The 12,011-nt window shown below is 41.7% G+C and overlaps 1 protein-coding gene across 2 annotated transcripts in view; it reads left to right on the top strand.

Annotated features, from left to right (window-relative positions):
• Window positions 1–3,167: 3,167 nt before the first annotated feature.
• The window catches only part of DNAJC27 (DnaJ heat shock protein family (Hsp40) member C27), a 54,107-nt gene continuing 45,263 nt past the window's right edge, over window positions 3,168–12,011 (top strand). For both annotated transcript variants that reach the window (XM_043985227.1, XM_043985226.1), the window contains exon 1: window positions 3,168–3,444. In XM_043985227.1, the coding sequence (XP_043841162.1) occupies window positions 3,358–3,444 (87 nt within the window). In that variant the 5' untranslated portion in view covers window positions 3,168–3,357. The remainder of the gene's footprint in view (window positions 3,445–12,011) is intronic.

Genomic DNA, 12,011 nt, shown 5'->3' with positions numbered 1-12,011 from the left:
GATTTAGAATTGTCATAAATTCCCAGACAATCCCAAAGGACTAATGATTAAGCATACTATCCACCTCCAAAGAAAGAAGTGGTATTGAACACAGATTGAAGCATGCTATTTTTCACTTTCTTTAATTATTTTCTTTTATTCAAGTTTTCTTGTACATAATGACTAATATGGCAATGTTTTACATAATTGCACATGTATAACCTAAATCTGATTGCTTACTGCCTCAAGGACTGGGGTGGGGGAAGGGAAGGAGGGGAAAAATTTGGAACTCAAAACTTTAAATAAAGGAGTATTTACTGAGAAAAAATTATCATAAATTAATAATTATTTCTGGTAGGATCTTGCCCATAATCTCTCTCTCTCCCTCTATCTCTGTATCTCTATGACATAGGAATATACAAAATAGATACAAAACAGCTACAACGATGATGAGGACAGCACTAACAGTTGGATAGGATAAGAAAAGTTTTCATTTAGGTGGTGACTGAGCTAAGTAGCATAAAGTCAGTCAGTCAATAAAAAGAGAAACAAAAGGCAACAAGACACTCTTTATTGTCAAGGAACTCACAAGCCTAATGAAGGGAATAATAAGCAAACAAATATGTTCAAATAAGCTATATACAGGAAAAACAGGAGATAATTCAAGAGGGAGAAGGCTCTAGAATAAGGGGGGGGACAGCTAGGTGGCATAATGGAAATAGCACCTGCCCTGGATTCTGGAGGACCTGAGTTCAAATCAGCCTTAGACACTTGCACTAGCTGTGCAACCCTGGGCAAGTCACTTAACCCTCATTGTCCCTCATGAGGAAAAAAAAAAGGGGGGGGGGTTGGAAAGGCTTACTGTAGAGATGGGATTTAAGTTGGGACTTGAAGGAAGCCAGGAAAGCAGGAGACAGAGATGAGAAAAGAAGCATTCCAGGTTTGAGGGACAGCCAGAGAAAATGCTTAAAGGCCAGATGGAGTGTATTGTTGGTGAAGCAGCAAGGAGGTCAGTATCACTGGATTGAAGAGTACGTTGCAGGGAATAAAGTAAAAGAAGCCTGAAACGTGGAGGGTAAATTATAAAGGGCTTTCAATGTTAAATGAAGGATATTTTTTTCACCTGGAGGTTATAGGGAACCACTGGAGTTTGAGTAGGAAGGTGAGATGGTTGAACCTGTGCTTTAGGAAAATCACTTTGGGGGCCAGCGGATGAATTGGAGTGTGAAGAGACTAGAGGTAGGCTACCTGCAGGCTATTATAGTAATACAAGCATGAAGAGAAGAGGGCCTACACCAGGGGAGTGGCAGTATCAGAGGAGAAAATTGGTTCATGGTGTGGAGTGTTGATCTAAACCTAATTTCTGATAGATTGCTGTCTAGTTTCCAGAAATTGCAAGTCCTTCCCCCAGTATCTGGGGTCTTTGGCTTTATTAAACACTATGGTGGTGGTTTTGTTTGCTTCTATGTTGTGTGTACCTAATGTGTACTTACCATGGATTTTGAGCCATGTCTTTTTAAAAACTAATTACTGCTATGTAGTGCAGATTGAGATAGACCCCCATCCTTTTCACTTTTTTTTTTCATTTTACCCTTGAGATTCTGAACCTTTTATTCCTCCGTATACATTTTATTATTTTTCTATTATATTCTTTTGGAAGTTTGGTTGTACAGCCCTGAGAAAATTACTTTAGATAGGAGTCATTTTTCATATATTGGCTCAACCTAGTTATAAACAATTGTTTCTCCAGTTATTTAACTCTAGTCCTGCAAAGTTTTAAAATTAGATTTCATATAGTTCCTTTCTGCTTTGTGGATTGAATGAGATATGTTAAGTTCTTTGCTGGTCAATAAGCACTTGCAAATCTTAACATGTTAAAAAAAGTACCCATTATTATTAACTTGCAACTTGAATCCACTAACTTATACCTTGAGTCTACTGCTTTTTTTCTATTTTCTATGCTGCTTAAGGGCTACTAGACTGTGTAGTCCAGTGAGACTAAGAAATAGCAGCCCAGAATAGTAAAAGGGCCCTCCTAGGTACCGTAAGTTGCCAAATGGAGGCTGGGGTGTCGTGAATTGATGGTGTGTAAAATTAGGCCATAGCCTGCCTTGCTAAGGAGGTAGCTAAATGGTTCAGTGAATATAACACTGAGCCTGGAGTCAGGAAAACCTGAATTTAAATGTGGCCTCAGCCACTTGCTAGCTATGTGACCCTGGACAAGAAGTCATACACTTATTTGTTTAGTCTACTGGAGAAGGAAAGGGCAAACCATTCCAATATCTTTACCAAGAAAATCCTCCAAATTGGGGTCAGGAAGAGGTGGACATAATATTTACCTTGCTTTATGCATTTTGGGAGGCACAGCTGGCCAGAACAGAAACCTATCTTACTCAATTCAGGAGCTAGGCCAAACATTGATTAAAGCGGTTTCCCAAGTGCCAGGCACTGTGCCTTTATTCGGAAGGGAAACAAATACAAGCTTGGACATTCCCAATTCTCAAGGGGCTTACAGTTTTTTTTGTTTGTTTGTTTTTGGTAAGGCAATTGGGGTTAAATGACTTGCCCAGAGTCACACAGCCAGTAAGTGTTAAGTGTCTGAGGTCAGATATTGAACTCAGGTCCTCCCGACTCCAGGGCCAGTGCTCTATCCACTGCACCACCTAGCTTTCCCTGGGCTTACGTTTTAATAAAGACAATAATGAAAAGTGAGCAGGAAAATGTTGTAGGAGTGAGAAAGGGTTAGAGACAATGTAGTTATAGTTACTAGGTTTAAAGGGTCTTTAGAGCTATCTAGTCTAACCCTCCAATTTTGCAGACAAAACAGGCTCAAACACTGAACCACGCCTGGGGTAAGTCCCACTACCTCGATGGCCTTCAGCATGAACGGGCTTCCTGGGCCTGGACCCGGGCCTATGCCTGTGGCTGAGGGGTCCCAGGCGGCCCGGGGATCCCAATCTTTCTAACAAAAGTAGTCCCAGAGGGGCCTGTAAATAACTGCGATCCAGAGGAAGCTGGTGAAAGGAAAAGGAATACCCTCGCTTATCCCTGGGGTCCTTGGACTGTGAGGACCACGAGAATAACAAAACTCGTGGCCCAGAAGGATTCGGGGCAACGACAGGTGGGAGGGGAGGGGAAGTGACGTCACTCCCTCCCCATCTCTCCTCGCGAGACTTGTCGCGCGCCCAGGGCTCGGGGCACGCCTGCTGCTTGGCAGTCTGGCCCGCTATGGCGGGTCGTGTCTCTGAGGCGGCAGCGGTGACGGCGACGGCGTATGCGGCGGCTCCCCGATTAGCCGGCGGAGGCCCAAAAGAAGGCCGAGCTTAGCGAAAGAGGAACGACTGCATCCTGTTCGTTGGCTCCGCGGCCGTGAGAGCAATGGAGGCCAGTATGCCGAAGCGGAAGGAGCCGGGCAAGTCCCTGCGCATCAAAGTCATCTCCATGGGCAACGCAGAAGTGGGGAAAGTGAGTACCGCGCGCCAGGAGGGGCGGAGCGGAGCGGGTGAGGGGCGGGACTAGGTGGCAGAGCCGGCGTCCATTGGCTGCGGCCCCAGCCACTCAAAGGCTTCAGGCCTATCCGCCCTTTTGCCCCGCCGGGGGCTAGCTGGGGAAGGCGGAAGAGGTCGTTTTCTAGGCGCTTCAGTAATGCACCTTCCAATTCAATCTCCCTGGTTTTATGGAAAGGAAACTGAGACCCCCAGCAGGGGCGGAGGGGGGAGGCGACTTGTCCAAGGTCATACAGATAGTAGATGGCAGAGTCAAATTTGGAACCTGGTCTGTTAACTTCGGAGTCAGGGCCCTTTCTACTGCCCCGAGCTGGCCAGCTCCTCAAAGACAGCCCTGCCTTCAGTTAGGATAGAATCAGGATATTAGAAGTGAAATCGACCTCTCAGGCTATCCTATCTAACCGGCTCCTAAAGACTATACCCAACAAGTGGTCATCCAGCCTCTACTTGAAGAGTCCCGGTGATGGGGAACTCAGCACTTCTTAAGGCAGACTATTCCAATTTTGGACCTCTTTTATTAACAAGTTCTTCCTTCTCTTGAGCTGACCCCCCTGCTTCTCTAACTTCCAGGCTTAAAATCTAAGGAGGTTGACATAGGAACTTTTCAAATCTTAAAAAGCATGTTACAAATGCTAGCTATTCTTGTTAGAATCATAAATGTGGGAGGGAGCTGTTGGAAGCAGTGTGGTTCAGTCAGCAAGCAATAAGTGCTCACTGTGTGCCTGGCCCTGTGGATTCAAAGAAAGGGAAAGACAGCTCTTGCCCTTAAGAGTGTATATTCTTGGGGCAGCTAGGTGGCGCAGTGGATAGAGCACCGGCCCTGGAGTCAGGAGTACCTGAGTTCAAATCCGGCCTCAGACACTTAACACACACTTACTAGCTGTGTGACCCTGGGCAAGTCACTTAACCCCAATTGCCTCACTAAAAAAAAAAAAAGATTGTATATTCTTACGGAGGAGACAACATGTAAATGTTTGCAGAATAAATGGAAGGCAGTCCTGAGAAGATAAGACCTCTTGCAGAAAGTGGGATTTGATCTGAATCGTGAAGGAAGCCAGAGAAACCAAAGTGATGGAAGTTAAGTAAAAAGCACACTGGATCTGGAATCAGGAAACTGGGGTTTATCTCATTTTTATCATTTACTGATCCAGGACAAATCACTTAACCTTTCCAGGTCTCAGTTTCCTCTTCTTCAAAATGAGGAGGTTGAAGAGGATGACTTGTATGGTCTCTTCCAGCTCTATATTTATGACTTTATGAAGCTCCCTTCTAAGATAGGGATCATCCCTGACAAATCTCTGCTTTAAAACCAAACAGTGAGATGGAATTCATTCCATCTTGAAACTGCTCTGATTATCAGAATGTGCATCTTTCTGTCACACCTAAATCAACCTTGTGTACTTGGAATCAGTTGGAAGGGATTGGCCATGGTCACACATAATAGTTAATCCTGGTCCCACAGTCAGGATTTAAACCCAGGCCATATGACTTCAAGTCCAGTGACCTTTTAAAATTCATATAAAAGTCACTGTTCTCTGCTCATAATAGTATAACACTTTAAATTCTGCATAGTTCTTTTGTCTGTGCTTTCATTTGATCCTCATAATAACCCTGTGAGGGAGATAACACAAAAGTTATTTCAATTTAACAGATAAAAAAATTGAAATTCAGGGAGAAGTGACTTACCAAGACCACAGAGATCATGATTAGGCAGAGCTACAGCTTGGGCACAGACATATCTTTGAGGCAGCTGGTGGCACAGAGTCCAGAATGGTGTGCCTGGACACAGGAAGAGCTGAGTTCAAATCCAGCTTCAGACATTCACCAACAGTGTGACCCTGGGCAACTCACTTAACTTCTGCCTTGCCTCAGTTCCCCAACTGTAAAATGGGGATAATAACAGCACCTAATTTCAGGGTTGTTGTGAGGGTAAAACAAGATAACATACGTAAAGCATTTTGTAAACCTTCTAGCACCATATAAATGCTTGCTGTTGTTATTGTTGTTGTTATTCTACAAAAACTAAAATTAAACAGTCCTCATTCTCAAAGAGCTTGTATTCTAATGGGGAAGAAAACACATATGTAGTTAGCTACACAATACCAAGTATGTACAAGATAGGGGGAGGCACTAGCAGCTGGGATGACCAGGAAAAGCCTCTTGTAGACTTGCTGGAGCTGAATCTTGAAAAAGACTAGGGATTCTATGAGATGGAAGTGAAGAAGTACCTTTCAGCCATGAGGGACAGCAATGCAAAGGCACAAAGATGGGGAGTTCCAGTGTGAGAAACAACAAATGGGCCACTGTGGTTGAATCAAAGACTCCGTGGAAGGTATTAATAAATGTGAAAAGTAGGAAAAGGCCAGGTTTGTGAAGAGCTTTGTATGCCAAGCACAGGAGTTTATATTTGTTTCTAAAAGGAATAGGGGGCCACTAGGAGTTTAATTTGGGGAGGGTGACATGGTCAGACCTGCACTTTAAGAAAATCACTTTGGTGGCTTGCATGGAAGATGAATTGGAGTTGGGAAAGACTTGAGTCAGGAGATCAGTTAGGAGGATGTGTAATAGGTCCGCCTAGAGTTAGTGGGAGCTTGAACTAAAGTAGTGGTTGAAAGAGTGGAAAGGGGGGTACAGACATGAAAGATGTTGTGGAGATGAAAATGACAAGCTTTGTCCACTGATTGGTGAATGAGAGTGCAAGCTGAGGATAACACTGAGATTATTCACCTGGGTTGCTGGGAAGATAACTGGGGAGCTCAAAAGAGGGATGGGTTTGGGGGAAAAGATAAGTTCTCAGTCTTATGTCTTAATTCCTTTTCCACTTTCTCTGTGACCACTGGACACTGGCCCTCCTTGCTGTTATTCAAACAGGACAATCCATCTCCAAGCTTGTTTCATTTTCACTGGCTATTTCCCATGCCTGGAATTCTTTATCTCTTCGTCAGTCTCCTGGCTTCTCTTGCTTCCTTAAAGTACAAAAGGCCTTTCTGATACCCCTTAATACTAATGCTTTCCCTTTGTTGATTATCTTATCCTGTTCCTACATACCAGTTTTCATGTTATCTTCCCCACTGCACTGTGAACTCCTCGAGAGGAAAAACTGTTTTTGAGCACCCCCTCCTTTTTTGGTATCCAAATAGCTTTACACACCACTTTGCACATAGTAGGCACTTAAATGCCTCTGGACTTGCCTTGACTTTTTCTCTTAAACATGTACCTCTCGGGGCAGCTAGATGGCGCAGTGGATAAAGCACTGGCCCTGGATTCAGGAGTACCTGAGTTCAAATCCGGCCTCAGACACTTAACACTTACTAGCTGTGTGACCCTGGGCAAGTCACTTAACCCCAATTGCCTCACCAAAAAAAACCAAAAAAACCAAAAACAAACCATATACCTCTCCAGTAGAATGTAACTTCTTTGAAGGTAGAGATAGTTTCATTTTCAGATTTGTATCCACATCACCTAGCACTGTGCTTGGTCCATAGCAGGCACTTCATAAGTGCTTGTTGACTGGTTTGGTACTATGTCTTAGTGGGCACCTAGGTGGTGTAGTGGACAGAACCCTGGCCCTGAAGTCAGGAGGATGTGGATTCAAATCTGACCTCAGACACTTAACACTTAGTATGTGTGTGACCCTGGGAAAGTCATTTAACCTCAATTACCTTAAACATCCAGTGCCATCTCTAGTTGCCCTGGTGTATATCTTGTCATTGAACCCAGATGTCTCTGGAGGAGAGATTGAGCCTGGTGACTTTGCACAGCCTTCCCTTACTTAAATCCAATTCACTGCAAGTCATGACATCACCTCTCTGATGTCATGCTCCTCTTCCAGAACAAAGGACAAAGAACATCTTAGCAATTTTTTCTTGTACATCATCGATGGAATTGGCCTTTTCCCTGTTTATTTTCATGTTTCCTAAGGGAGCTTGGTTGAGATGGGAGAGGCCTCTGGATGAAGCAGAGGGAGACTTTGATGGTGGCAGCAGGTACACAATTTCCATCAAGCTGCACGCAGTTGCCCTTGTCCAAATCCTCAGTTTAATGTACACATCTTATTTTTGTCCATCCTTGTGAAATTTCCCTCAGGCAAATTCCACCTTAGTCACTTCATTTTGGCTGGCTCTCCCCTTCCCCCACCTCTTTCCTTGACACTTCAGACAGAATTAGGTTAGGCCCACGGAGGACCTGACAAGCTATGTTTGGAAAGGAAAGGAGAAAAAGTGAGAAGAAAGTGATAAAAGAAACTAGGCAGGTTCTAAGGCAAAATGTTGAAGTAGATGATGGTTATCTCCAGTACCTCTCCTTTCTTACCTCCCTTTCCTCTCAGGGACTCTCTTTCTTTTCCTCAGGAGTTCAGGGCTCCTCTACCCTGTGAATGATCCTTCTCACTTCACTTAGGTGGCTCTCCTTCCTTTTCTCCCAGCCACCAGTGTGCTTCTTACTTCAAAATGAACCCCTTGATTTTATTTTATTTTATTTTCTTGTTTTTGTTTTTGCAGGGCAATGAGGATTAAATGATTTGCCCAGGGTCACACAACTAGTTAAGTGTCAAGTGTCTGAGGCTGTATTTGAACTCATGTCCTCCTGAATCCAAGGCCAGTGCTTTATCCACTGCTCCACCTAGCTGTCCCCCTTGATTTTATTTTGACTTACCTTACCACCCCACCTCATCAGGACTTACTTTTCCTCATTACATCTTTCATCATAAAAAACAAGAAATCATAACATCTTACAGTTGAAAGGGAACTCAGAAGTCATCTAGTTCAATCTATACCTGAAGTAACATCATTGACAGTACTCAAACCTTTGAAGACTATAAGTAATCTCTGTATAAAGGAATCAAGGATTTGAGTAGATTGCAAGCTCAGTTGCAAGCAAATTAAGTGTAACATAGCTTTATGTCATCTGTAAATTTGGTAAATATTCCATATTTACCTTCATTCCAAGACATTGAAGGAAATGTTGGACAGAAAGAACCTTGTTGCACCCCACTAGAGACCTACCTCCAGTTTGACATTGATCTATGTATTACTAATTACTACTCTTTGGATCTGGTAACCGAATTAGTTCTTAATCTAATGGTGATCTAACTATTCTTTATCCATTCCACATCCATCCCTCTTCATCTTGTCCATAAGATACTTATTTGGGGGGGGGGTGCAGAGCAGGGCAATGAGAGCTAAGTGACTTGCCCAAGGTCACACAGCTAGTAAGTGTCAAGTGTCTGAGGCTGGATTTGAACTCGGGTCCTCCTGAATCCAGGGCGGGTGCTTTATCCACCACTCCACCTAGCTACCCCTTGAGATACTTTTAATGATAAACTTTGACAAGTTCCTCCTAGAAATCAGGTATACTATATATCAGTAACATTTTCCTCATCTAAGGATGTTATAGTCAGGCGAAAAAAAAAAGATGAATTTAGTCTGTAATAACTTGTTCTTGATGAACAAATAAATTTAAAATGAATAGCATCTCTCTTTTGAAGTTCTCGCAAACCTTCAATAATTAAGTCTAAAAGTTTTGCAGTCTTGAGCATCAAGATTGGCAAACTACAATTTGAATAATTCACCTTCTTGAAAACTAGGACATTAGCCCCTTTTCAGTCTTTCAACCTACTCTGCAATTTTTCAACAATCATAGACATTGACTCAGCAATTACGTCTACAGATTGTTTCAGTGTTCTGAAATGTAGTTCATTCAGGCATCATGACTTCATAGTGTTAAAGTGCTTTCTTACCTTCTCATCACCTTTCTTGGGTTTCAGTTCTTGGTAAACCATTTGTGTCTTACTTTTTAAAAATTGGCATTGATAATTTTTAAGTCCCAGCTAGAACCTTGGTACTACAATCGTTAGGGGTCAGTATATGAGATGATCTAATAAAAGACACTGAAAAGAAACATTCAGAAGGAGCAGTAGGGAAACCAAGAGAGAACTGGGTCATAAAAACTCATAGAGGAAAGCATGCCCAGGAGCAGAGGTTGGTCAAAATGCTACAGAGAAGTCAAGCAGGATGAAGACTGAAAAAAAAGTCATCAGATTTGATAATTAGGAGATTACTGGGAACAGACACTTCTTTTGATTTTGCCTTTTGCTCCTTACAACTGTCCTAAACCAGTTTTCCTATAGGATAGTCTCAAATATTTGTTTGTTTTATTTGCCTCTTCGTCCCTAATTAGTGATTATAAAATGAATATTTGACTGGGGACTAAAGATAACTCAGTTTTAGTCCCAGTTTTTGTTCAGAACTGCCTGCATAAACTGTAAGGGCTAAATTCTAGCTATACTGTCTAAAATATCTAATGAGTGGTCGCCAATAAATTATAAGCTTAGCAAGAGTTATGACTTTTAAGCATTTATTAAGGAGAATAAGAATTTGGTAAAGAGAAGAGAAAGGCCTAGATTCATCTATCTATCTAAAGGGAGAGAGCATTCCTATGCTCTACTCTCTCCACACGAACGAGAGTGAGCCATGCGTGCCAGCCTCTCCCCCCTTCTTCCTCCCACAAGCAAAACGTCACTTCCTTGACGCCAAAGAAAAGCTGCAAGGTCCTGCCCCCTCAGAGGCCCTCCTCCTCATGTTGGACGCTTCCTACAGTAACTCTCCAGCAGGTGGCGTCATTCCAATCGTTACATAACCGTGGGTACTTTACCTCTCTGGGCTTCAGTTAAGTAATAGTCCTGGACCAGATGGTTTCTTTTTTTTTTTCTTTTTTTTTTTTTTTTGGCGGGGCAATGGGGGTTAAGTGACTTGCCCAGGGTCACACAACTAGTAAGTGTCAAGTGTCTGAGGCCAGATTTGAACTCAGGTACTCCTGAATTCAGGGCCGGTGCTTATCTACTGTGCCACCTAGCCGCCCCCCTCCGGTTTTCTTTTTAAAATAAATTCTTATTGATATCTTTTCTTTTTTATTTGACTACTTTTTTCTACTGTATCATATCCTAACCCCTCTCAGAAAAGTAATTTCTTATAATGAAGAAGGAAAAAAGGAAAGAAAAAAAGTTAAATAGAACTAACCAACATATTGAAAAAATGTGATATTATCTGTAATATTTTGTACCCATGGTCCCTCACCTCTGCAAAGAAGGAGGGGAGATATCTTCCCATAGTTCTTCTTTGGGGCAGATCTTGGTCATTACAATTTTTAAATTAAATTTTTTTTTTCAATTAACACCTGCCTTCCTCCCTTCTCTCCACCCCCCCACCCCGGGGAAAAAGGGGGGAAAAGACCCTAAAACAAATAAACGTAGTCACATTGACCTTGTCCAAAAATATATGTCATACTCTGTATATCTAGTCCATCATCTCTCTGTCAGGAAGTAAGTAGCATTCTAAATCAATAGCCCTCTATAATTGCGACAGATCATTGCATTGATCAGAATTCTTAGTTCTTTCAAAATTGTTCATTTTTATAATGTTATAGTATAAGTTGTAATCTTGATTTTGCTTACTTCACTCTGCATCAGTTCAAAATGAGGTTCAAGTGATGCCTCTTCCCCCTACTCCCCAGTTGTATAGATTTCCATTGCTCTTCCCAGTTATGAGATAAATTATCCCCCCATTCCCCATTTCTTCCCTAGTATATACTTCCTTCCCTTCATCTCCTTCCTTTCCTATTTTCATTTAAGATCATTAAACCATAACAAAAACCACTCCCCAGGCCCACCATTTACTTGACTCTCTGACCCCTGATGACATCACTGTTCTTAGTGGATTCTTGTGTCACCTCACCCTACCCCCATTAGAATTCAGCCACTTTATTATTTTAAAGTCTTTTCTGATTATTTTATTATTATTGTTATTGTTATTATTATTACTTGTTTTTACCTTTTTTATTTCTCTTTACTCCTATTTACTTTGTAGTTCATAGTTTATAATTAGCTCCAATATTTCTATCATGAATGATTGAAAGTCCTTTATTTTATTAAAAGTGCATTTTTCCCCTGCAGGATTATACTGAGTTTTGCAGGGTAAGTTATTCTTGGTTGTAAGCCTGCATCTTTCACCCTTTAGAATATCATAATCTATTCTCCCCACTCCCTTTTGGTGATAACTGTTATATCTTGTGTGATCCTGACTGTCATTACTTGATATTTTCTGGATGCTTGTAATATTTTTTCTCTTCTACCTGGAAGCCTCTGGATTTTGGCTATGACTTTCCTGGGAGTTTTCTTTTGGAGTTTATTTTAGGACATAGTCAGTGGATTCTTACTATTTTTACTTTGCCCTGTGATTCTAAGAGATTTAGACATGATTCTTTCAAGATTAAAAAAATTATAATTTGTTTCAATAATTTTAATAAATTAAAATTAATTAATAATTTCAATCAATGAAAACCTGCCTTTTATTCTCCCCTATCCATCCCCCTCATCCCCACAGACCAAGAAAGAAAAACAAAACCCCATTTGTAATCATGAATAAGCAAGTAAAACAAGTTCCTACATTGGCCATGACAAAAAAGTGTGTGGAAGTCTGAGTTCTGAGTGCATTACCTTTCTAGCATTCAGTGGGTAGCATGGTTTCATCA

This window comes from Dromiciops gliroides, chromosome 2, assembly GCF_019393635.1.
Source record: "Dromiciops gliroides isolate mDroGli1 chromosome 2, mDroGli1.pri, whole genome shotgun sequence".
Lineage (NCBI taxonomy): Eukaryota > Metazoa > Chordata > Mammalia > Microbiotheria > Microbiotheriidae > Dromiciops > Dromiciops gliroides.
The sequence above is the reverse complement of the archived record's forward strand: the minus strand, read 5'-3'. Positions and strand labels throughout refer to the sequence as shown.